Source organism: Glandiceps talaboti, chromosome 6 (genome assembly GCF_964340395.1).
Source record: "Glandiceps talaboti chromosome 6, keGlaTala1.1, whole genome shotgun sequence".
Classification (NCBI taxonomy): Eukaryota; Metazoa; Hemichordata; class Enteropneusta; family Spengelidae; genus Glandiceps; species Glandiceps talaboti.
The window spans coordinates 28,388,847-28,415,624 of NC_135554.1; the positions used below are offsets into that span (position 1 = coordinate 28,388,847).

General features: G+C 35.2%; 2 protein-coding genes across 3 annotated transcripts; one reads left to right on the forward strand and one right to left on the reverse strand.

Annotated features, from left to right (window-relative positions):
• Nucleotides 1-500: 500 nt before the first annotated feature.
• On the reverse strand, nt 501-20,735 carry LOC144436285 (structural maintenance of chromosomes protein 2-like). Its single transcript, XM_078125033.1, has 24 exons — nt 20,568-20,735; nt 19,325-19,474; nt 18,709-18,831; nt 18,367-18,405; nt 17,245-17,355; nt 16,553-16,768; nt 15,784-15,996; nt 12,672-12,861; nt 11,995-12,170; nt 11,333-11,451; nt 10,687-10,825; nt 10,215-10,361; nt 8,789-8,911; nt 7,964-8,045; nt 7,190-7,325; nt 6,147-6,271; nt 5,332-5,525; nt 4,872-5,015; nt 4,048-4,242; nt 3,290-3,490; nt 2,717-2,842; nt 2,427-2,578; nt 1,518-1,665; nt 501-1,058 (listed from the first exon to the last, which is right to left on the reverse strand). The coding sequence occupies exons 1-24, from the start codon at nt 20,733-20,735 to the stop codon at nt 831-833; spliced, it is 3,645 nt and encodes a 1,214-aa protein (XP_077981159.1). The 3' UTR covers nt 501-830.
• A 174-nt stretch (nt 20,736-20,909) lies between these two features.
• On the forward strand, nt 20,910-26,390 carry LOC144436516 (2-(3-amino-3-carboxypropyl)histidine synthase subunit 2-like). Of its 2 annotated transcripts, none has more exons than XM_078125322.1 (7): nt 20,910-20,930; nt 21,688-21,874; nt 22,207-22,319; nt 22,627-22,847; nt 23,722-24,444; nt 25,289-25,468; nt 25,958-26,390. In XM_078125322.1, exons 2-7 carry the CDS (start codon nt 21,719-21,721, stop codon nt 26,092-26,094), a joined length of 1,530 nt encoding a protein of 509 aa, XP_077981448.1. In that variant the 5' UTR covers nt 20,910-20,930; nt 21,688-21,718; the 3' UTR covers nt 26,095-26,390. The 2 variants fall into 2 exon arrangements, with proteins under 2 accessions (XP_077981448.1, XP_077981449.1); XM_078125323.1 differs by having other exon boundaries at nt 20,914-20,937.
• The last annotated feature ends 388 nt before the right edge of the window (nt 26,391-26,778 follow it).

Consider the following 26,778-nt stretch of genomic DNA (forward strand, 5'->3'; position numbering starts at 1 on the left):
AACATGTACATAAGTCTTGTACAATGCATAAAACATGACAGTTTGTAAAGAGCTATAGTCAATTTTCATCAAATTTCTCAAACAACATTTAATGAAACACTTATTATGTTTGATAAAAAATGTCAAAAATCTAAATCTACATATAAATTTGAAAACACATGATAAATATTTTACTATGCTATCGCTACCTTTAACATTTGTGACTCCATGTATGATGTTACCTCCACAAACAAAATCTCAAATGACTTGAGTTTCAGAAAATATAGACTTTTATATGTTATCAACTTTAAGTTTGATAATTCAAAGACAATATACAAGCTCAGTATAAAAAATGACATTTATCTCTTTCCACACTAAAAATTTACATTTTACTTTAACAGGAGCCTGCTGGGAATTGGTCAAGTTTCAATGTATTCTAATTACCACATTTAAATTTTACTATTTTGCTCCTAAAATGGTCTTTGGGAATACAAAACAAACCACAATTTTAGATGTCAGGTTTAGGAATTTGGGTATTATGAAGTGAAAAATTGTGGACACATGTAATCAGTAAAGACCCTAACTAACCCCTTCTTCAAATTTAATATCACACTATATTTTTTTTGGTTTAATTTTGAAAAGGGTTTTGAGTATCACACTATGGCATTAGAAGGCTTTGGTCATGTCACTTGTTCATTCAATCATTGCCACATATAGATTGTGTCCACTAAACTTCAGTCTTACCAAACAATCTACTTCAGTGCACTTTCAAGTTTTGAAGTAGATGTCTAACTAATTTCCATTGACAATGGCAGTGTAGGTGTTGCTAATGAACGTTCCCATGTTGTATATTACTGTCCCTGAGTAGATAGTGGTTGATCTATCCTAGCTCTCTTGCTGCCTTTCTTTCCCCTGTCCTTGCCCCGAGCTGAACTGGTACTTGCAACACTTGGAGTACCTCCCCTGGATGACAAAGACTGCACGTATCGTGACACTGTGGAGACGCCATCCACAAATTTGGTCTTAAAAAGTACATTGGCATTGTTGAACATACCGTCTTTGAGAGACACAACAATAAACTGTGGATAATGAAAAGATACAATGTCAGTTTTTAACATCTTTTAGATATCATGTTAGGGGCCACTGATGATAAAAATTGATGAACAGCAAAATGAATTCCTTCATTGTGGGTAACTATGCTGTTAACATGAATGGATAGAATTTTCTTCTTGGTACAAAGAGTTTTGCCACCTAATGATAAAGCCAGTCAATGGACAGTTTGACAAAGCCTGTTAACCTAAACAAACAAATGTTACTCATAAGTAATTAGAACTCTTGGTTGAGTAACAAGAGCAATTTATTACAGTATATAATACCACTGTGAGTGTATATTATGTAAGTTCTGGTTTATTTTTGCTACGATACAGAAAGATGTCATTTAGTCATACGGTTTGAAAAATAATGGTATTCAATTCATTATCACCAGACCCATACATGTACCTACACACACACATAGAAGCCTTGTGTATCTTTCTCACCTGGGAATGTTTGAAATGTGTTCTCAACATCTGTCCAATATTCTGGGTATGTGACAAGTCCAATGCTGCATCAACTTCATCCAAGATATACAATGGAGCAGGTTTGAACAGTAGTAGTGACAGAATTAAGGACAGCGCCACCAATGACCTGTACATAAAAAAAATGGGATGAGGTATCAACAGTTATTATGGGATAGGGGTGCCAACAGTTATTATGGGATAGGGGTATCAACAGTTATTATGGGATAGGGGTGCCAACAGTTATTATGGGATAGGGGTACCAACAGTTATTATGGGATAGGGGTGCCAACAGTTATTAATGGGATAGGGGTGCCAACAGTTATTATGGGATAGGGGTGCCAACAGTTATTATGAGATAGGGGTGCCAACAGTTATTATGGGATAGGGGTGCCAACAGTTATTATGGGATAGGGGTGCCAACAGTTATTATGGGATAGGGGTATCAACAGTTATTATGGTATATTTAGCAGCTACTGGTTATTGCTGATGTATGCAGAGTATTAAAGAGGAGTCAACACACTTGTACTCAGTTACTGATGTAGTCACCATATTCAGATATTGGTGACATCATTGTCTAATCTGTGCATGGATAACTTTTGTGCACTTTTTATACTCCGGATATAAACGACATCACTGATGTTTGTGTGCACGGACATTTGGCATACTCACTTTTTGATGACACTACTGCCGTGTGTAGAACTGATTTTATATGTTCATGTATTTAAAAGGTATTGATGACCTTACTGGTGTGTGTGCTAACATCTGATTTTAGTCATTACCTATTTACCCCGTCAGTATCACCTGAAGTTTATGGGTACTAGTATTAGTGTTTCATGGCCTACACCTACAAGTATGCAATCTAATGAATTAAAAAGTACAAATACCTACCTCTGTCCACCACTAAGCTCTGTAAGACTTTCTTTCCAGACATCACCAAAGGCTACTTTGACCTCCAGGCCATCCAAGATAGACATCCCTTCTACAGGGGCTAGCTTAGCATTGGTGCCAGGTAACAAGGTGGAAAAGATGGACCCAAAATCCTATATGAGAAATGAGAAAGACTGAATACAATATACCGGTAATGGTACATACATGTAGCTTTCATTATAGACTCATTTGAGTGTCAGAAGACAAGACTTGCTCCCATGCTTTACATAGTGCCTGGCCTTTCTACCTACCTTGTTGACTTGCTCCCATGCTTTACGTAGTGCCTGACTTTTCTTCTCATCCAATTCTGCAATAGTTGCTAATATCTTAGCTTTATCATTCTCAACTATCTGCTTCTTCTTCACCAGCTCATGATACTAAGAGGAAAGCAAAAAAAATTCTAAATTTTAGAAGTGCTTGTTATTATTAAGTAGTAATACCAATAGGATTTACCATTTCCATTTATCAAAAATTGGAAAATAGTTTTGCCAAATACATCTGAAAACTCTGCTAGGTACATCAAATTACTTGTGAAAATATCATTCAAATGACAAAATCTGTATAAATGTATTATAGAAAATCCTGACGCCCCCATGAGTTTAATGAAAGTCATTTTTTTTACTCCTATTATACCAGGATTGATTTGACTATAGTAAAGTTATGCTCAATCAATCAATCAATCAATCAATCAATCAATCGACTAATCAATACATTGATCAATAAATGAATCAATCAAATTGATGACACTCAATGGATAACTCATATGAAAAGTTTTATTGACTAAAAGTCTTCAGTCTCACTGAGAAAACTGAGTAAGTTCTTACCCTCTCTTCAGCCTTACTCAACATATTCATTGCTCTCTGATTCACGTTCTTTGCCAATTTATCTCTGGTGTCTTGTAGTTTTTGTAGTCGGCGACCAGCCTCCTTTGGATCATTGGCTTTGAAGTCATAGGCACCATTAGGCTGTCCAAAGAACTGCCTTTCTACAGCAATCCATTCATACTTGTCAAGCATGTGTTCAACCTTAAAATCATAAAATGAGAGCAAAAATTGTATGAAGCTATGAACTTGTCATCTTGTTTCACTATATACTTAAGTCTTACAATATATCATATGTGATAAATGTGTTTATTTAAAGGCATGTCATGTAAAATGGCAGTTTGTCATTGCGGCCCCAACTTCTGGCTTTAGTCAAGTGTACAAATGCACAAATGTACATACATACTAGATACTAAAACTTATCTAGAAGTGAGTCTGCTTCGACACAGTAAATTTGGTTTGTGAGTATGCACAGAGAGATGTAATGACCAAGTTTGTAGCACTTTTGAATTCTTCGGTAACCAAACAATAATCTAATTTTTATATCTGAATACCTGGTGAGAGCTCCAAGAGATGCTAAACACAATTCAACATAGCAGTAGAAACAAAAGTGGCAAACATGAATATAAAGAGTTACAGACTGTGCTCCTTTAATTAAATCAAGAAAGTGATGGATATGAAAATGCAGTAAGCTTTGATAAGTTAGGGGGTTTCCCCAAGGTCCACATCATGACAATCTACTGTTTTTGTCATTAACTTACCATCCTAGCAGCATCTTTACTATCTTTATTATGTTTTGATATCTTGTGGTCCATTTCTTTCATTTCTAACTGTGTATCATTGTCTTGTTCTTTCAGTGTCTGTAGTTCATTCACTCGTTCTTCAATTTCTTTGTCACAATCTCTCAGTTTTTCTTTCTGCTTGGTCACCTCACCTTGTGCTTCCTTCACAGCTTGCTGGATAAACATAAAGAGAATACAAAGAACTTGATTAACATGTCTCATCCTAAGGATTAAAGTATGTGTCTTTTCTCACCGTTAGAAATTTATTGTTCAGTGTATACTTTGGGAACTAATCTATCCCACACATCCAGATTATCAGTCCAACAACTTTTATCAGGGACTTAGCAGGACAGAGGTTGCTATGTGATGGATTTAATCCTGTGTTTACATCTAGACTGCAATGGACAGCTCATAAGGGAGTTGAGGCATATGGCTGGTGTGCCATTATAGGTCCATACCACCGTTTATGAATGATGCAGTGCTATGGTCTTGACATTCATGGTGGAACGATGCTGTAAAGTATGTAAAAGTGTGTACATTTACCAGTACTATCATTAAATATGCTGTTACTTGTTACAAAATACACAACAATTGAGTTGTTATAGCATTTGTACTTAGAAATCTTATCATGTTTCCAAGCATCAAATATCAGTTTCAACAGTGTGTTTATCGCTACAATACCCAAAGCTTTGGAATTGGGTATGGTAAAATTCTCTTTAAAGAGATTGTTTTACCTATTGGTATCAGTCTCTCCTCTCACAGAATGTACAATGTACTATGGTAGCAAAACTATTGATACTGACCCCAATCTCAGCTCTTGTTTCTGTTAACTGTTGAAACTGTTGTTCATATCCAGCAATAGCTTCATCCACAGCCTTTATTTGGTCTTCATAGTTAGCCAACTCCTTCATTAACTCTTCCACTTCAAGCTTCAGAGAATCAACTTCCTAGTGATATTATTACCGATACATGACAATATTAATGTGTTAGCTAACATAGTAATATAAAAGAAAATAAGACATCCAAGACATAGCTCCCAAGTCAGTGTTTCACGTAAACGTAGTCACTGAAATAAACCAGACAACTCTACGATAGCTAACCCTAAACCCTTATTCAATACATCAAACTGTGTGCAAAATATAAGCATTTACTACAATACCAGATACTTGCGGCAAACGATAATTGTATGCTTTAATTTAGAAAGGGGTTAGAAAGAACTCATAAATCATAAATCTTTATTGATCAAATCTACTTTGTACATACCTGTTGTTTTTCTTTCATTTGTTTATTAGACTGTTCAGCTGTTTTCTTGGCTTTGTTCAGTTGAGTTTCAGCTGCCTTCAAATCTCTTTCTCTGACCGACTTGGCATCTTTGATTTTCTCTTCAAGTGACTTGACTTTCTCACTCATCTTTTTCTTAGTTTCGTTAGACACTGTCAGGGTGTTCTGTTGTTCATCTGTACAGGATGATGTCATATAATACTATATTCATAGTGGTCATAATATTGATCAGCAACAGGAGTATATCACTCAAGTTTCACATTTCATATTATACTTACAGAACAATCATAGGAACAGCAATGCTCCTGTAACCATAGCTACCCAAACGAGAAAGAATATAGTTACATACCAATAGTCTATAGTAGACTACTACCTCCCCCTCCCATTATAACTTACCAATAGTCTGTAGTAGACTACTACCTCCCCCTCCCATTATAACTTGCTTACCAATAGTCTGTAGTAGACTACTACCGCCCCTCCCATTATGACTTACCAATAGTCTGTAGTAGACTACTACCTCCCCCTCCCATTATAACTTACCAATAGTCTGTAGTAGACTACTACCGCCCCTCCCATTATGACTTACCAATAACCCATTGCAGATGACTCCCCATCCCAGTATAATGACCTACCAAGAATGTGTGGTAGACCACTTCCTTCCTCTCCATTGTAATGGCATATCTATACCTTCTTGCAGCCCCAACTCCCACCTACTTTCCAATAGCCTATTGTAGCCCCCCCCCCCCCCCCCACCACCTTTCCAATAGCTTGCTGTACGTTTCCTCCCAACAACTTACCAATATCTTGTTGTAGACCACTGATTTCCTCTAACTGCTGGTGATGTGTACTCTGTTTTAGACGAGCCTCTAACAGACTGGCTTCATGTACCTTCAAATCATACTGCTTTTTAATCTGTTGATATCTGATGTGAAAAATATATGACACAATGAGCTAGGACAGAGAGAACATATATAGTGGAAATGATTATGACTGTTGATATGACACACATCCATTTCAATTCATTAATAAAGGCATGGTAGTATAATATACACAATCACTGCAGTGAGGGCGCTGAGATTGAAGCCACGGGAGTATTTTTAACTTTCACAACAACAAACCTTTATTGTGAACTTATGAAGCATAGTTTTCATATTACTATCATATTAGGTGGAGTCATGATGGCTGAATGGTTAGAGTGGCCTGCTTGGAATCTGCAGGTTGCAGGTTCGAGCTCTGTTGCTGCCATTTGTTTCTGAGTGGCTTGAGCAAGATTTGAACCACTATTTTACCTGAGTCAAGCCAGCTGTATAATTGGGGACCTGGTAGGAAAGAGGCTGCAATGTAAATGTTTTATACTATGTGCTTATAGAGGATCCAATGGATTGTATATTCTCCAGGGAGTTGAGGAAGTAAAGGGCCATAGTGCTGGTGTAGATCCATGGCAGGGGTAGTAACTATATTAAAGCACTTTGAGTAGAGTGGGAAAGCACCATGTAAAACCAACATCATTATTATTATTTTTATTATTATCATGTACTATTATTTAATTATCATCATATCTTTCATAGGTCAATACTGAATACTAGGTCATCACTCAAGTATGTGATGATTGAACATTTACAATGTTTCTGTACCTCTACTTAGGTCCAAAGTGACTCTAGTAAAAGACACACATTTTTGTTAGTCATTCAAAATGATAAAGAATGCATTTTTCCGAGTCACCACATAGTAAAAGATAAGGGAACGCCAAAGTCTAGCATATCACATGGAATTGCTGTGTGTCACATGAAATTAACTTGCACTGTTGCAGGGCATATACCAAACTTAGCTATCATCTCACTTGTCAGCAAATTTCCTGAGTGAGTCCAGTTCTTTGACTACTGTTGACAATTCTTGTTGTTTGTGGTTTAACCCATCCTTTGCTTCTTTCAATTCATTCAGTTTAGCTAAGACAGCTGCAGACTTAGAACGGGCACCTGTAATGAAATAACCATATAGTCTATCATAATGTAGTTGTGGTTGCTCCCTTCCTTAGATGTCAATGTAATTACCTTTTACTCTTGCCAATTTCTATGTTTGTTAATCTCACTTTGCATAAGGCTGCCCCTTTCTTTTGAAGTTGACTCGTTTTGCTCAGTATTTCATTTGCTCATATCTTTTTTATGTTTGGCTCATTACTTTTATCATTGTCAACACCTTTCTAAATCTGACCCTCTCTCTATTTTTCATGCCATATTTGACAACCCTTATATGTCAGTCCATGTCAGAGATTTTAAAATCAGCCTTCTAACTTGTGACTGGCTATAGATTTTAAGAAAATGTTCTAATCCTTTCATTTCCTGCTACTATCAGGGGTATTATAGTTTCAAGCATTCATGCAAGTGAGAGCATATCTGCTTGTGATGTGTCTTCGATGGTATGTGCTGTAAAAAGACCTGTGGTATTATGATGGTTTCTAGTGCACAACAACTGAAAGATCAAACACCTTTGCTTAACCCTGTAGCATAGAGAATTGACATGTCCAATCTGATGACTTTCCATCTAATTGCTAATGATGATTAAGTCAATTTAATACTACAAAATCAAAGAGAAGAAGAAAATAACTATTACTGACCTCCAGAGAGAGTACCAGTGGGGTCATACTGGTCACCACCTAAGGTCACAGTTCGGGTCATGACCTTAGGATCATAACATACCTAGAAAGACAACATTATTATCTAATATAGGTACTCGCAAACAAAAGTCACAACTATATCACATCTATGATGAGGCACAATAAGAGATCATTCTGATCATTGTTTAAAAAGTCACAACTATACCACTTTAGAGGGCACTGGGGAAGACTAGCTTTTAGCTAATCAGGTTATCTGTATGATTTTTAACCCTCTTTAAATAAAGTTTAAATAAATAAATAAATATCACATCTACGATGAGGCATAGTAAAAGATCATTCTGATCATTGTTTAAACAATTTTTTTTTGTGCTCAAAGAGGATTAGTCTGAAAGATCCAGTTGTTGGACCATTTATGTAAACTCTTGTTATCCAGCGGAAACAATGACTACATCTTTCAAGTTAAAAGTGGATAAATCTAAATAATACACTTTTCCAATGCAAACTCTGTTTGGGACCTTTTACTAGTACATTTTGTATACATAACACAGTGTATAGAGTACTTTATAATATCATGATAGAACTTTGTTGTTTTTATTGAGTTCTAACACAGCTGTGATTGTGCAGTCAGTGTCATACAATGTAACAGGAGAAGTCATTCACATATGACATCTGTATCATGCACCATACATGTAGGATTAATTTGCTCCCATTTCTTTTATTGAAAATATATCTCCCCTTTAAATGTCCAGCTTGCAAACATGGTCTCACAGATTTCTCTAACTGTTGGCTTCTGATGAAAACAGTGTTTAGATAATGAGTTACTACCTTCTTTGCATTCTGTAGACTGTCACACACCAATGTTGTACCAAATGCATACTCCATGGCAGCTTTAACACTCTTGTCATACTCTACAAGTGACAATGCTGTGTGGACATTCTCCTTACCAACCTGAACATAACAAGCCAATAGATATGTTATAATATTTCAAAATGAACACAATGTAATTTCAGAGAAATCCATACCCTAGAATACAGTAGTGTGGGCATTTTGCTCTGGCTTTTACCATACCACACCTAGCATTTTGCTGTACATGTATATTGACTATATATTCAAACTTAACATTAGACTGGATTTCTCACAATGGTGTTGTATATGATAATCATGTTTACATCATAAAGCTCAGTGTTCTCCCCAGGATAGATTGCAAGGATGGTGACCATGGCAATTTGCATATTTGTTTGCATGGTGATCAGCATATGAATATGCATGTCTTCAACACTGGAACAAAGTCACTGTCTGGCATGTTTATTTTAACACATACACACATGTACATTGAGGATTAGCCATTTCTCTTCATGTGAAAGTATTATTATGATATTGTCATTCAAAGATTACTAAAGCTCAAGGATAGTACTAGTATTTTAAAAACACTTTTGAAGCATGGTAGTAACCTGCCAAGCATGGTGGCTTAGTTGGAAAGGACGACGTTAGCACCATGTTTTCTCTATAGTTGGAAAAACACTTGCTCAACCCTCCCAGTTGGTTCTAATAACGTGGTGACACTATCTGTGCCATCTCACTGCTGTAAGAATTAAAAACCTCATGAGAATTTGCACCTGTTTTCTGATCATTAAAGCAATAGATTGATAGCGAAATACCAGGCATGGTAACGGAAGAGCAGAACAAAATCTCACATAATGGATTCTAGGCTACAGAAACCAAGAAACATATTTGGCGAATCTTCTTTGAACATATTTATCTATGTTGCTCAAATCTTTAGAGAGAAGACAAATTTTTATACATTGGTTCCATTATTTTTGTTATGAATAATAATTTTTGATTATAGTTTACTATAGCAAATGTATTGATTTAAACCTAATAAGTAAAATCTATCAATTTTACCAATACTTACTTCAGAGTTTTACCATTGAAAGTTATTCATTTAAAAAAATGTATTTTTACTCAAATCACAAGAAAACAAAAGTTGCCATAACTTTCTAAGCTTTCAAGTAATTAATTATTTCCCAGCCGTTTACAGCCATTGTTATACTCAGTTATAGTTGAGATTTTTTTTCCAATTTCTTTCCATCTTAATCCAAAGTAGATTGTAAGATACATGGTGTGTGTCACTCTGCCCTCACTGGCCTGTTCTATGAAAAGGGTTGACTTACGTGTGAGGGCGCCCTGTCATGGTGTACCTTACAGACTAAATCCAAAGCACAACAAAACATGTGTTGTCATGGTAACTTACAAGGCTTTCAGCTCTCTTGACAACATCTGGGTTTATACTCCTGGTAGCAATCTTGTTTAGAGGAATAAAAGTATATCGTCTCTTTAGTTGTCCTTTCTGTAACAGTTTCTTGGCTGTCACTTCATCATCTACTACAACGTTGTACAACTGACAAGCACAAAAAAAGAAGAAAGAAAGACAGAAAAAGAAATGTGATTATTTTCTACAACTGTATATCGCTATCCTCAAGACAGTAATGAATGAAATGGACATAATTTCTGAAAGACTTGATGTATTGTCCCTGTGGTAAAAGGATTCTACATTTTATAGCATTTGCACTTTTGATAAGTCATATTAGTACACATATCACCAAAACATCCCTGTACAAACTTTGGACAACATAATTGACATCATACATTCATATGCTAAATTTTGGTTCTAAACTTGACATTGTAAATTGTTTGTGACAGTGAATTAATAAATCTGTAATTACCTTGCCACCAGCTGCTGCTTCTAAAGCTGTTGCTGTGTTGACATCTTTGACCTTGATCAACTGAGCCACCAAACCTTTCACTTTACTACGGTCAAAATTTTTCTCAGGATCTTTGTATTCAAACTGTAAGTTAGGGAATCTACATAACACAAATAATGAAATGACACAGAGTTACTAATTAATATTACATATGTACATGAGATTACTTGCACTCGTGTGTCATGGAGTTGTCATAGTATTTCCAAGATCTGTGAATGTTTAATAGTGGTAAGGTAACTTGCTTTTCTTTGATCACATCCATAGTCCTTTTGTACATTAGCATAAAGCAGCACTAATGCCTTTTGTCTTTTAATATCAAACATTGAATTTTTTTTATTTTTTTTATTTTTTTACAGAAATACATATTTTTTTACTTAATACCAGGGCACATTTTGAGCTTTATCATTTGATGAAATATCATTTAATAGCCAAAGAAAGACAAATTGGGATTTGTAAAAACAAACAAATTACAAAAAATAATACTATTTTGCAAAGCACACGTTACCTCTACAAACAATCTTTTCATTGATTGCACATGAAACATTTTCAAACAAAAAAACTGAAATAAACACATATCATATTTCATTTGATTCTAAGTCACTCTTACCTGGCTTCCAATGTGTCTGCTTGGTTTCGTAACTTGGATACTGTCTCAGTCAATTTCTTTTTCTTTGATGCGAGTTCCTCATCTCTTCCTTCGTCAAAGTTCAACTTTTTCATCTCATCCTAGAAGATTAATTATACACACAGTTATTTAACTTACAATCATACATATGTATCATTTGTCCATGCCCTACCTCAGGTACCCCTAATGAGGACAGCTTTGCAATTACATGTAGGAAAGTATAGTAAATGCTAGTTGGAATCAAACATGGTCACACACACACACACACACACACACACACACACACACACACACATATATATTCAGGAAAATTAATGGGGTTGGTAGACTTATCAGTGTTATGAACATTCCTTTCCTAGTTCAGTAGGTTTTTTTGCACTGGTTTGTGATATTGCTGCCTGGTGTTCACACAAAATCATTTTGCTGTTGGCTCTGAGTAAGCCTGAGGCTAACCCATATGGAAAGCAACCCTTGAACTGTATTGTAACTACAGTCCAGACAGTTTTGGAATATGTTTGCATTTACAGCATAGAAGTTAAAACCCTCCTAGCTCCTAAGGTACGATCTGTAGGAGGCTTTTTCACTCTCATGTTAACACATATAAACAATACTTGTTTAATTTTGTTGATAAACCAAATACTCACTTCTAGTTTTGTTTTGTTTTTCTGCACTGCTTCAAAGGCATCTTTATCTTTACTATATTCCTTTTCTGTTTTCTTCAACTCTGCTTGTTTCTTTTTTATGTCACTCTGTGATACTTTCAGTTTCATCTGAGCCTGCTTGGTTTTTGTCTCAGCTTCACTGATCTGGTTCTTGGCATCTTAGTTTCATTTGATAAAAAAAAACAATTACAAAAAAACATTGAAATAAAAATATCAGTCTGTATCGAGGACAATTTTTAACGTACAAAATACAGACGAAAGTTGCTCTAAGTTACAAAGAAGCAAATTCAAGGATCTCCAAACAGTGATTGTCCACCACTCTTCAAATTCAGTCAGCACCAACAGACAGCCATACAAAGAGGCTTGAAAAGTCAGACTGTTAGTGCTTTATCTTAAAATCTTTGGAAGACCCAAAACCATGTCATGTCATTTTTATATAATATACATGCATGACTTATTACTGAGAATTATACCAAGTGCTGGATATGATTCAATATGTTTCAGTAGCTGAAATAATATATCCCCTTATATTTCAGTTTGAAACAAAAGTGATCACCAATGAACATACACTTACAGACTGTCCCTTTACATACAACTGTAATATACCTAAAAATGTGTTAAAATGTACTAAGCCTGATGAAATAAATATATCAACATACCCATCATTTGGTCAGCAAGTGTTTTATCTTCACCATCATCATTACTAGACAAACCAGCAGACACAGCATGAAAATGTTTCTGTGCTGCAGTTACAGCCGCAGCATCACTTTGACTTTTCTCTTGCAATTTGACAAAACCACTGTTGATTTTCTCAACTTCCTTTTCTTTGGCCTTCAAAGTTCCTTGATCCTGTTGATGTAATACAAGTGGGTTGTATCATCTGACAGACTTAATCTTAGCTCAAAATTTCCATGACTCAAAGTCAATGCCTGCTATAATCACGAGGAGTTTGTTTTCAGATATTGACTACAAAGATTGAATGAAATCAACTTCATTGACTGAATTTATCAAGATGACATTACCATAATTTCTGTGTATGTAGAACTAGTCAGTTCGTTACTTTCAGTTAAAAATCTCTTACAACTACATTAGTATGTAGTACTATAGTCAGTTTGTTACTTTCAGCTAAAAATCTTTTACAACTACATTAGTATGTAGAACTAGTCAGTTCGTTACTTTCAGCTAAAAATCTTTTAAAACTACATTAGTATGTAGAACTATAGTCAGTTCGTTACTTTCAGCTAAAAATCTTTTAAAACTACATTAGTATGTAGAACTATAGTCAGTTTGTTACTTTCAGCTAAAAATCTTTAGAACTACATTAGTATGTAGAACTAGTCAGTTCGTTACTTTCAGCTAAAAATCTTTAAAACTACATTAGTATGTAGAACTAGTCAGTTCGTTACTTTCAGCTAAAAATCTCTTACAACTACACTAGTATGTAGAACTATAGTCAGTTCGTCACTTTCAGCTAAAAATCTTTTAGAACTACACTAGCATGTAGAACTATAGTCAGTTTGTTACTTTCAGCTAAAAATCTATTACAACTACATTAGTATGTAGAACTATAGTCAGTTTGCTACATTCAGCTAAAAATCTATTACAACTACACTAGTATGTAGAACTATAGTCAGTTTGTTACTTTCAGCTAAAAATCTTTTACAATTAACTACATTAGTATGTAGAACTATAGTCAGTTTGTTACTTTCAGCTAAAATTCTTTTAGAACTACATTAGTATGTAGAACTATAGTCAGTTTGTTACTTTCAGCTAAAAATCTATTACAACTACATTAGTATGTAGAACTATAGTCAGTTTGTTACTTTCAGCTAAAAATCTTTTAGAACTACATTAGCATGTAGAAGTATAGTGAGTTTGTTACTTTCAGCTAAAAATCTATTACAACTACACTAGTATGTAGAACTATAGTCAGTTCGTTACTTTCAGCTAAAAATCTATTACAACTACATTAGCATGTAGAACTATAGTCAGTTTGTTACTTTCAGCTAAAAATCTTTAGAACTACATTAGTATGTAGAACTATAGTCAGTTTGTTACTTTCAGCTAAAAATCTTTACAACTACACTAGTATGTAGAACTATAGTCAGTTTGTTACTTTCAGCTAAAAATCTTTTAAAACTACATTAGTATGTAGAACTAGTCAGTTCGTTACTTTCAGCTAAAAATCTCTTACAACTACACTAGTATGTAGAACTATAGTCAGTTCGTCACTTTCAGCTAAAAATCTTTTAGAACTACACTAGCATGTAGAACTATAGTCAGTTTGTTACTTTCAGCTAAAAATCTATTACAACTACATTAGTATGTAGAACTATAGTCAGTTTGATACTTTCAGCTAAAAATCTATTACAACTACACTAGCATGTAGAACTATAGTCAGTTTGTTACTTTCAGCTAAAAATCTATTACAACTACACTAGTATGTAGAACTATAGTCAGTTTGCTACATTCAGCTAAAAATCTATTACAACTACACTAGTATGTAGAACTATAGTCAGTTTGCTACATTCAGCTAAAAATCTCTTACAATTAACTACATTATCTGTGATAAATGATATTTTCTTACCATATAAACACTTGTGTCACCTCCATCTTTCAGTGTTAGGCCAAAAAAAAAAAAAATCTGGTTCTGGTCAGGGTAAACTTTCTAAAGTGGTGCGACGACGCGCGTTTTTTTTTTTTTCCCTAATTTTTTTTTTTTTTTCGCAAATTAGTAAATACACATTTTTGACACTTTACATGCTCTCGGAAGATGTCATACAACTCTGGAAGTTGGCACTGTTGTGTGGCAAGTTTTGTATGATGCGGATCAATCATCCATCAGGGCATCACTAGTCACATTTACAAATTTATCTTATCGCCCAGTGATTTGCAGTTATAATCCCATCCAAGATAATAATGAGTCTTGCCTTGCAACCACTGTATAATGTCATTGTGCAACTTGTAACGTTAAATAACGAGAAATAGGTCTGTCCAACAGACGTAGAGGAGGCAGTGTTTTCTTTCGAGCACCGTCCATCATCAGTCTGATACGCAGTCTGTATACGCTACGATGTTCGACACGTCTTTCCATCTCATCGCAGATGGAAAGACGTGTCGAACATCGTAGCGCATACATCCAGAGCTAACTGCTTATGCTACAGGAAAATCTTTGTATTCAGAAGGCAGAACGAAACGATCACCAGAACTATGAACACCTCGAAAGTCAGCTGAATTGATATCAACATTTCGATTACTCACGCGACGTACTCAAACTTCAGACATTTTCGAAACATGTGAGCGGTTTACCACCTAGCACAATGAACACACTATTTCCCGTGATTCCCATCAACACGCTCATCGTACATATTACGTACACATATCGTATGGGGGGTTATGGGTATGCAACAGTACTAGAAGAAAAGGGTACCCGTTACCAAATAGAAGCGCGCCATCACACGAGTTAAATTTTTCCGCTAGCCTTGCATACAGTGTTGATCGACGGGGAATTGTAAATAAGGAACGGGAAAGCAAAAATTATCGAAAAAAAAAGGATCGACGCGGGGGTATTCAGGGCACGCGCGCGCTGACCAGAACCAGACATATTTTTTTTTTGGGCCTTATGGTATTTCTAACCTTGCCATAGAGGATATACATGTACTTGTTGAAATTGTTGGCTACAAGGGCCAGAGAGTCTGGACAGTCAGTTCAGAACAAATGATATGGTTTCATAAAAACTATCCATTCCAATTACTGTACAGTAGTTCTTACCTCTTTGTAATTCTTTTCAAGGTCTTTTTTCTTTTTCTTCTCAGTTTTCAGTGACTCTTTTTTATTGTCTACTGCAGCCTGTGCCTTTGCATCTTGTTTCTGCACCTCTCCGAGAGCTAATTCTAGTTTTTCCATGGCACCTCCCGCTTCTGTATCCCTCTTTTTCTCCAGTAATTTGATGGACTCTGTCACTTCTGCAACTTTAGTATCAATCTGATTGAAAACAGAAAGACAAACAAGTTTCAAGACTTGATTAATATTTGCTGAATATTAAAAAATACTTGTAGCACTATGCTTACTATTAAAAGCACTTACTAATGTCAGAACTCCAAACTTGTATTTACACATCGTAATAATAATAATAATAATCTTTATTGTCCATTTGTTAAAAACATATGGAAAATTTCCTTTTGGCATCACAGGTCCTAAAAACACAAGCATCACAAAGACATATATACAAAGGCATATGTCAATCAAATATCACACAATGTAAAAGCTCTATAAAATACGATTCTAATCACACACAATTAAAACTCTGAATTTAAAATGGCAACAGCTCATAACATAACTTATTATATACCCAGTATTGCTTCCAATCTAACTCAATGGAGATTGCATCAAACCCATGCAATAATTTTCCATATCAAGCCCTGGTACACTTTGCCCTAATATGGCAAATGGTGTCCTAACCTAAAGTCCTAACCATGTTAACCTCTAACCTAGACAAAACTATACAACAATACAGATGCACTAATTGCAACTATTTTACCTCTTTTAAACTGTCTCTAAGTTTAGCCATTGCCTTGATCATTTCTTCCATTTCTTCAGCAGAACGTTTACTGGTCTCATCAGCACATACAAACTGATATGCTATATGTATCTTACTCAAGTGGTCCAGTTCTCTCTGTACTTTCTGGAACTCTAGATAAGATGATCTTTCATCTTTAAGTTTCTTCAAGGTTGGTGTAATCTCTTCAGCTAGAATCTGATAGTTTGAGATAAAATCAGATGTACAGTTGGTGACTTGATTCTTGTAGTGTGATTGTGTGTGTGTGTGTGTGTGTGTGTGTGTGTGTGTGTGTGTGTGTGTGTGTCACAGTGTGTAGTCACTGTAAATCAGTTACAGATTCTAGCTAGTGTAATATTTCACTTTTTCATCATAGGTGACTTTCTGCTTAAAAATTCAACTGTAGGGATTACAGATAACTACAGGAAAAATGGTACAAGCTTTTTTCTTTTCTTTTCTTTTTTTTTTTTTGGGGGGGGGGACAAATTAAATCCAATTTGGAGTGTTAAAATCACTGGACTGTCCCCTGACCACAGACGTAGGCAGTTCCATCTATTTATCTCTTGACAACAAGATTACAACAACAAAGTGTACACAACAATTACAACATACATACATTTTAGTTCTTACATAATTTTTAAGTGACTTGGAGGAAAAAATACTAACAAACTTACATTGTTGATTTCTTTAAATTTGTGGTCTTTCTTCTCAATGGTTTTCTGTGCCGATGCTTTCTTCTGTTCATACATACTGGTACCAGCTGCTTCTTCTATCATGGCCAGGATCTGATAGGTATAAGCAATATACAGTTGTTGAACTTACCTACACTACATGCAATGATCTGTTGAGGTGAGTGGATTGGGGTATTTTATAAGCTGTAAAATCATCTTATTGCATCATCGTATTGCAATTTTATTACATGTAACTTGTATAATGAAGTAGGATATATTGCAACTTTGTGTTTTATGTTAATTTGAAATATATTGATCGACTTTCTGAAAAACTTTATCATTATGCACTGCCATAAAAAACATGACAAAATGACTTTCTAGTAGCCCAGCAATAAGTTGTCTTACCGGTAGGGTAATATGATGAAAGCTCATCTGTGCAAACGTCTATGTTGATAAATTTATCTTTATCTAGCACCAAGAAATACTAATAGATCACCAAAGCTTTCACCAGTTATCACCCATGGCTTCATTAGTGTTTTCTGAAGTCATCACACGTTTTTCTAAATTCTCGTTAGTTGCTTATGTCCACATCTTGGTTTGTTGAACGTTGTTAAGGTTGTATATCAATTCCTTCCTTAACCACTGCCTATGACAAAGCCATACAGGTTTAGGAGGGGGATATCCATCCTTAACCACTGCCTATGACAAAGCCATACAGTTTTAGGAGGGATATCCTTCCTTAACCACTGCCTATGACAAAGCCATACAGTTTTAGGAGGGATATCCTTCCTTAACCACTGCCTATGACAAAGCCATACAGGTTTAGGAGGGGGATATCCTTCCTTAACCACTGCCTATGACAAAGCCATACAGTTTTAGGAGGGGATATCCTTCCTTAACCACTGCCTATGACAAAGCCATACAGGTTTAGGAGGGGGATATCCTTCCTTAACCACTGCCTATAACAAAGCCATACAGGTTTAGGAGGGGGATTAAGGATGCAATTCATATACAGACTTTACAAACCTTTACAGAGGGCATCATCATGACCAACTTCCAAGAATTTGGGATAATTTCCTGAAGTCAGGTGTAATACAAATATTATTATGAGAATATAAGACTTACCTCAGGAGGCTTCATGTTTAAAACTTTAGTAATACGACCCTGAAAGGAAGAAAAATATAGAATTATTAAATCCACTTGCTAGTGACTAAGGTGTTCAATATTGTACTTGCTTTTAAAATTTATTAAAATGTTAGCTTTCAGACATTTGTATAAATCAACCAGTGTAAAACCATAACTTATAACTAGTTAACCATGACACTTTCCCCCACCCCAAAGATTTACATTTGATAATATTTACTAAATCAATACTATGATTTCAAAATCTGTATCACTTTTGTTTCATCATAAGTGACTGATAAAATACCATTTCTGTAACTGTGAATAGAATCGAGACATCCCTACCTGCATAATGAGGAAATGTGGATTATTTATATTCAGTTGAACAGATCTGAAGAGATCTTGTACCCTTGTGTTCTGAGCATTACTGCCATTTATCAGGTATTTGTTACGACCACCAATAACAACCTGAAAACATAGAAGAAAGTTAAATGTTTTGAACATACATACATACATATGATACATACATACATACATACATACATAGTCATATGTACAGGTACATGCACACACACACACACACACACACACACACACACACACACACACACATAATGGGTCATCAGGCTTCTTTACTGTTAAGTGTTATCCAAAAGTGAGCTTACACAGTGGTGACAATTTTGATGAGATTGGATGATCAAAACTGTTTTTTTTTATAAAAAAATCTTTATTGTGATATTTTAGCTCTTTACAAAAAACCTTCCTCAGGAATTTAATTTTTGTTGAAAAAGCACTTTGTATATGTATCAAATCAATTTTTCTTAAGAAAGAAAGAATAGGTTTTTATGTTAATAAAGGTCTGTGGCAATTCCTTGTCAGATTTGAAACAAGTTACTTTGAAGACAAGGCTTGTAATCACAGTGCATGAACTAAAGAACATTAGAATATTAGGTAAATGTACCTGTCTAGAAACAGTGATCTCATCATAGCCTTCATAACCAACTGGACTTTGTTTCTTATCTGCATTGTCAAAGGTGATAGTCACAGTTGCCTTGGTTACACCAGCTTGTCCGCCTTTATATACAAGTTCTTGTAGATTACTGGCTCGGACCTGGCATCATTAAATAAGAAAAGAATATTAATAGTAGTTTTAAGACTTAGTATTTAAGTTTAACAACAAATCTAAGGACGACTTCTAACTTTTGATATCTATCTATTGAGTCACTTATATTGTATATATATATATATATATATATATATATATATATATATATATATATATATATATATATATATATATATATATATATGATTGCACAATGTCTGATGATCGCACAATATATATATATATATATATATATATATATATATATATATATATATATATATATATATATATATATATATATATGTGTGTGTGTATGTCTGAGTCTGAAGATCACTCGAAGCGTGAAACTCTTAGTAACGACTTATTACATCCTTATTCTTTTGAATTAAGTCTATAATGCTCTGCTACTAATATTTGCATCGAGCACTGTTCTCTCTAGCGAGACACTTACATTCGTATGTATGTATGTATGTATGTATGTGTTTGTATATATATATATATATATATTTATTTATTTATTAGTGTGTGTGTGTATATATTTGATATATGAAATATCCTTACATTTGTGATTGTAAATACATTGTAATCACTAAGGTTCTTACCACCCTCATGGTCTAACTCTAAGACTTCAGTCTGGGGTCTTATCTTAGTATTGGAGGTACCTTAACCTTTTCAGAGGTTCCTTCTATTCTACAAATATATCTCCACCGTCAATGATCTAACAGATATACTTCCATCATCCATGATCTGACAAATACAATGTATACTTCCATCGTTCACGATCTGACAATGTCTTGAAGCCATGTATAAGGTGTACCATTAACTTTGAAATACTTATGCCATGGTTTAATATGTGTTGTTTGTTTGTTTTTACGCTCCAAATAACACACGACACGTCTTGATCATTCACCGTCGAATGTTTCATTGAGATGATGAAGACATAGCTGCAATAATTGTAGCGTTTGTTATGCCAATCACATTGACAACACCAGTCATTCATTTCCTAAACTTGAAACGATACACGAATACACGATACTTCATAATTACCCAAACCTCATCTGATAAAAGTATAAAATTAATCTAAAATCCAAGTTACCTGCTGAAGGTTAGTGATTCCAAGCAAGAAACAAATCGAATCCAAAATATTGGACTTGCCACTGCCATTCAAACCAGTGATGGCGTTGAACAACGGATCGAAGCCCTTGATTTCTGTTCTCTGGGCGTACGACTTAAAGCCATCAACAACGATTTCCTTGATCCACATCTTTATAAACCCATAAATAAGTTATCTTTTGTAAATCAGAGTTTCAACGCGAAAAGTTGGCGGAAAATGCGTAAGTGTCGGTCGCAAATCAAAATATTGAAAATGGCGCCGAATGACGGTTGGCTATATCTGGGCATGCGCAATGTCAACCATGATGCATTGCGTTTCAAGATGTCTGCGCCCATTGGAAATTAGGTGAGTTGTACGTACGAGCGTTTTCTTCAGATTATTGACATTTTCTGCGTAATTTTAAGAGTACCAACATGATACTATTGACCTAACGTACGCTATGTTTGAATCTAGTTCATAATAACTGTCGATAATATCGAAAAATACGCCATATGCCTTATTTCCCAACGCTCCGGGGTTGCGACATACTATGTTACTTGTCTGTGTCATGTGTTAATATTCACATACGACCAATCATGGTACGACCATGCTGCAATTTAGTTGTCCTAGTACAGTACATTGTACAGTACTACCTCTGGACGTATTGCTAGGGTGTCGTCGGTAGTCTCCGACTTACACATCAGATGACGACGACACCGTAGCAATACATCGAATATGAATCTAGTACTATGTGAAATAATTACATACGTACATGTACAGGTACACGTACTTTGATCAAAATATATAAATTCAGAATGTATTTTCACCAAAAATGTCGAAATTGGTATGTGCTCATAGAATCTGTCTGTGAAGGCAGTTTCTCTGATTACAATCAATGCCCATCTAGTGCAAATGTAGCTGGAGTGAATATGACAGCCAGCTGGGCTACATTGTATTAATACTATTTATCTCTGTGACTCAGTGTGAGCTTTTTGTAATATTAATTTTCTAGTAATGTTTGGTTTCATAAACTCCATGGAACACTTATTAGTATGAAACAAATAACATTAGAAATCTTCAGTTTTACACAAAACATTAAATGAATTAACTTCTTCACTCTCAGAATCATTGTTGATGTCTCCATACATCTAAACATGACTACCAGTGTTGCAGCATTCAGTAATGATGGAATTGAAGCCATTCAAAGAAAAGTATTACTTGACTCTGTGCAAAAGATACAGGATGATGTAAATACAGTATATGAAATCCAAAGATGTGTGGATTATGTCAAGTCAAACAAATTCCAAAGGGTAAGTAAGGAAAAGAAGATGACAGAACTAGAAAATTGGCTGTGACCTATTCATCCATCATCCAGTTCCACACATGTATTGCATTGGCATGAAGTACTCTTGAAATTTCTCACAGCCCTTTTTATGAAATGAAATTAATACTTGATTTGATATACATGTACAAGACTACCATTTTAGCTGGTGAATGTGAAAATCTCTGCCTTCAGGAAGGACGACCGCCCTCCTGGCATCCAAATAAATTAAGCCCATTTTTGAAGCCTCTATGGAAATTGCTGATGTACACATCAAATACAATATCTTTTCCCATATATTCTATTTTATACCATTTGCAGGTGGCCTTACAATTTCCTGATTCACTCTTAGTAGATTCTGTTGCTATAGCAACTGAATTAGACAAGCAAACGACTTCACAATATTATGTTTTGGGTGATACATCATATGGAAGGTAAGATATCAATTTGTAAGTTGAGTTGTTAATTAGTCTTTATACCGACTCAAATTCAAACTGTACAAAAAATGTATCATTGTTAATGTGAATTTATTGGAAAAAGTGTCAATGAGGCCAATGTAGAACTTTCCAATATTTCAGTTTTTATTTTAATGAAGTAATCAAAGTGACAGTTTGTTTATTTTGTTGTGTCAATATGTAGGACACCCTCTAGTGGGACAAGTGATTTCAATAATTCTCATGACCCTGTGGCTCCTAACTTGTGAAACAGATAAATGATAATTTTAATCTTTTCCTATTCTAGTTGTTGTGTTGATGAAGTCGCTGCTCAACATGTCAGCGCCGACTGTATCATTCACTATGGGAAATCATGTCTAAGTCCAACACGTCGTCTTCCTGTTCTCTATGTCTTTGGACAGCAAGACATTGATGTAGAACACTGCTTCAGTACATTTCAACAACTTTTCCCAGATAAAGACAGTGACATTGTGTTGATGTATGATTTCGTCTATGCACATGCTATTGGTAAGTTGACATAATAATGTTTGTAGTCAGTTCTGTGTCTTACCATATGTACTAAATTGCTGACACACTATAGTTGTGCAGTGGTATTGGTATTTGGGATGCTATGGATGGGATGATATTACTTTCACATTTAAAATCGGAGAGTAAAGATGAACAAAGTAATTGTTAAAGGGGAATGCCACTCCAGGATATAGATGTATTTCCATAAACTTTGGGTTCTGGAGAGCCATTTCATGATCTCACATTGTATACATTTTGCATGATTGCCAAGAAACACCAAATTGAAACTATATTTAACATTTATTGTTCTCCTAATGACCCACAGTTGCCTTAAGGGACTTAACAGACATACAAATGCATTAGATGCACACTGAATGTTCATAACTATTTATCTAAGCTAATAAACACTTAGGAGTCATAAATATTCAGTGTGAATCTAATAAATATGTATGTATGCCAAGTCCCATGAAGCAACATTTGACCTGTGTGAGAACAAATAGAAGTGAAATAGATTTTCAATTTGGTGTTTCTTGGCAGTTGCGCATAATTTATGTGATGTGAAATGATGAAATGACTCGCAATAACTCATAGTTTGTGAAAATACCAGTTGCCTGAAGTGGCATTCTTGTTTAAAGTAGTCATTACATTATCACAGAGGAGTTAGCAATGGGGAGAATACAGATTTTGGACGTAGAACATGCATTCTTCAATGTAATAGGGTAGGAATGCAGATGCAAAGCTGTGTACACTTCAAATCTGATCTCAATATTTAAAAGAACACACTCTACATTATTAGTCCACCACTAGAGGGCAGTATTTACAATAATTCATAATGTCACCTTCCTACCAAACTTTATTGTGGTTTCTTTTGTAGACTTGTTAGCAGACAAAATCAAGCATCTTTACCCAAATGTGAAAATTGCAAAGGTAAACGATCCAGCTTCAGGAAATTTTGAAAGTATAGCCAATAAAGAGGAAACCGATAGCTTGTCAGCTAAAATGTCTTCTGTAGATGGAGATACTACTTCAACTGCTGAAGATGAACCAAGAACAGTTTCAAAATTTGGGCGACAATTTACGCTCCAAAATGAAAAATCCATTGTCGACTATGCCATGTTTTACATTGGAGGAGAAAGCCTGACTCTAACAAACCTCATGATGACCTTCAACCTTTGTAAGTTCTACAGTTATGACCCTGAAACAAGGACAGGTCGTCAGGAAACTATAAACATCAATAAAGCATTAATGAAGAGGTATTACAAGATAGAACAAGCTAAAGATGCCCAGGTTATCGGCATAGTCGCAGGAACTTTGGGCGTCGCAGACTACATGAAAGTGATTTCAAGACTTAAGGAAATGATCAAGAAAGCAGGCAAGAAAAGTTATACATTTGTGATGGGAAAAGTTAACGTAGCCAAGATGGCAAATTTCTCTGAAGTGGATGTGTATGTACTGGTTGCCTGTCCAGAAAACAGTTTGTTTGATTCATCTGAGTTTTACAAACCAATCGTTACACCGTTTGAATTGGAATTGGCTTGTAACCAAGCCAGGGAGTGGACGGGTGATTATGAAACAGATTTCAGGCAACTACTTCCAGGTGAGAGATCTCTATCTTTGATGTCTAGTTTTATTTCCTTGCTGGTCTTGATTTCTGTCAGCAGTACACGAATTTCTTCTTTCAATCGCTTGCCTTTGATATATCCAAATCTACTTATATCACTTAACCTGTTAGTCACTGAGCCTATGTACTTATTACAACTACTGCAGACCTTGCTAATGTAATATTGGTATACTTTTAATATGTGGCTAGCATTAATGTAATATTGGTATACTTTTAATATTTGGATAGCATTAATGTAATATTGGTATACTTTTAATATAATTTGTGTATGCGTCACTGATTTTTAGTCCCCGCCGGACAAAGTCTGGGATGGGGACTTATGGATTGGGTTCCGTCCGTCCGTCTGGAGCCGTTTCTTGGAGATGCCAGGACAGATTTTTTTTCAAACTTGGTACAGGGGCAACATACTATGGCATACATATGCACGTCAATTTGTTTCATGATACGATCCAATATGGCCGCCTAGCAGCCATTTTGTTTGCGAATATTCCCTGTCCAAAGCCATAACTCAGACATGCTTGAACAGATCTCATTCAAAGTTGGTATTAGCACAGTGTTCTATGACATACATGTGCATATCCATTTTCGTCGTGATACAATCCGATATGGCTGCCTGGCAGCCATTTTGATGGTGCAGGTTTCATGTTCCTTAAAACCCAATCATAGCGGGGACTATGTCACTTGTTATGCAAGTTACATGTCTTGATAGTCAATGATAATAATATGCAATAAAAGACAAGCTTTTAATACAAAATATAGACCGACCCAATAGCATTAATGTAATATTGGTATACATATACTTTTCTTATTGTATCTACAGGAGGTGACAGCTATGTAGACCTACCAGAATCATCACAACAAGTACAGACTGATGTGTCACTTATCACAGGTGAGATACGTAACATTGGAAGAGAGGATGCTGATGATGTTGTAACAGGCAGCAGTGCAGTTGTCAAGAGGGATGATGTTCTAACTGTCTCTACTAAGCATTCTACAGCAGGTATCTACTAGTATATATGATGTAATATTGGACTTAAATCCCAATTTTTGAATCCCATGGTCTTGTCAATAAAGTCATGAGGATCGTTCTTCTTGTTAAGGATCAACCTTTTCTTTAGATTTACCAGACTAATGTTTTTTACACCCACATTTTGACATTGGCCTATAATAATGCCTAATTTGGAAAACTATTCATCTACAAGATGCTCAAAATGTTTTACTGCTATTAAATAACTTGTCTTGATTCACAGAATAATGTTACCAACAAGATGATTTCATTCCTTAATGAGCTTTAAATATAAAATGGACAAAAATTGATAATTAATAGATGGAGATGAATAATATTCATAATATGTTTTCACATGCCAGTTTATTTCAGTGTTGACACTTTGTAATACATTCATTACTGTAGCACTCCAGTACACTCCAAGATATACTCAACATGGCTTCACTTTCTAAATGTAAATTTTATTCTGCAATTTTTCAACAGGTGAATTTTTAGCGTCTCGTTCATGGCAAGGACTTGAACAGAAACTGGGTGAAACTCCTGTTGTGGAAGCAATTGAAGGACAGAGAGGGATTGCAGCGGGATATGCAAATGAGAAGGTTGGCAAGGATGACCTTTGACTGTTTGTTTGTTGAACTTAAACAACTCTTAGATGCAAGATGAGTTCTGTATAGTAAGGAGCCAACAAGCAATTGCTTTATTTGAAGGCATTTTGTGAAATTTTTATTTTTTAGTCTCAACCAGTAGTGGCCAGTGCTAACCAAATCTTGCCAATGCTAACCAAAGCTAGTTAGTGATAATTAGCAATTGGAGAATAACATGAATATAAGTTTGCAAATTTCATCTAATTTGTTATTTCATTATGAACAGCACTTGCAGATGTGTTTGAGTCTCTGAGATTGTAATGATATTTGTTTATGAGTAATACTGATAAGTGTATGTACCAGGTATTACCACACTGCATGTTGTAATAAAAGTTACCACATATTCATCTCTAATCTGGACTGGTAATTGTGTACTTTGGTAGCTATTATTAAAAACATGTTCAACCTTTGTCATTCATTTGTGAACACCTCAGTAATTCTTGGTACCTGCAATAACATTTTACCTCACACCAGAGAGTCAAGATAGAATAAGGTCAGCTTATTCTCATGTGTTCCTACAGTAATGTATGTGTAGTGTGTGGAGTGGAAGTCATTGTTATTACTATGGTGTTCCTACAGTAATGTATGTGTAGTGTGTGGAGTGGAAGTCATTGTTATTACTATGGTGTGCCTACAGTAATGTATGTGTAGTGTGTGGAG

Excerpts from the sequence above, each read along its gene's own strand:
- LOC144436285 (XM_078125033.1), bottom strand. The coding sequence starts at position 20,735 with ATGTGGATCAAGGAAATCGTTGTTGATGGCTTTAAGTCGTACGCCCAG. Across the intron at positions 19,475-20,567 it reads GAATCACTAACCTTCAGCAG|GTCCGAGCCAGTAATCTACA; the intron begins GTAACTTGGATT and ends TAATGATGCCAG. Across the intron at positions 5,526-6,146 it reads TGGTCTACAACAAGATATTG|ATGAACAACAGAACACCCTG; the intron begins GTAAGTTGTTGG and ends CATCCTGTACAG.
- LOC144436516 (XM_078125322.1), top strand. The coding sequence starts at position 21,719 with ATGACTACCAGTGTTGCAGCATTCAGTAATGATGGAATTGAAGCCATT. Across the intron at positions 22,320-22,626 it reads GGTGATACATCATATGGAAG|TTGTTGTGTTGATGAAGTCG; the intron begins GTAAGATATCAA and ends TTCCTATTCTAG. Across the intron at positions 25,469-25,957 it reads TACTAAGCATTCTACAGCAG|GTGAATTTTTAGCGTCTCGT; the intron begins GTATCTACTAGT and ends ATTTTTCAACAG.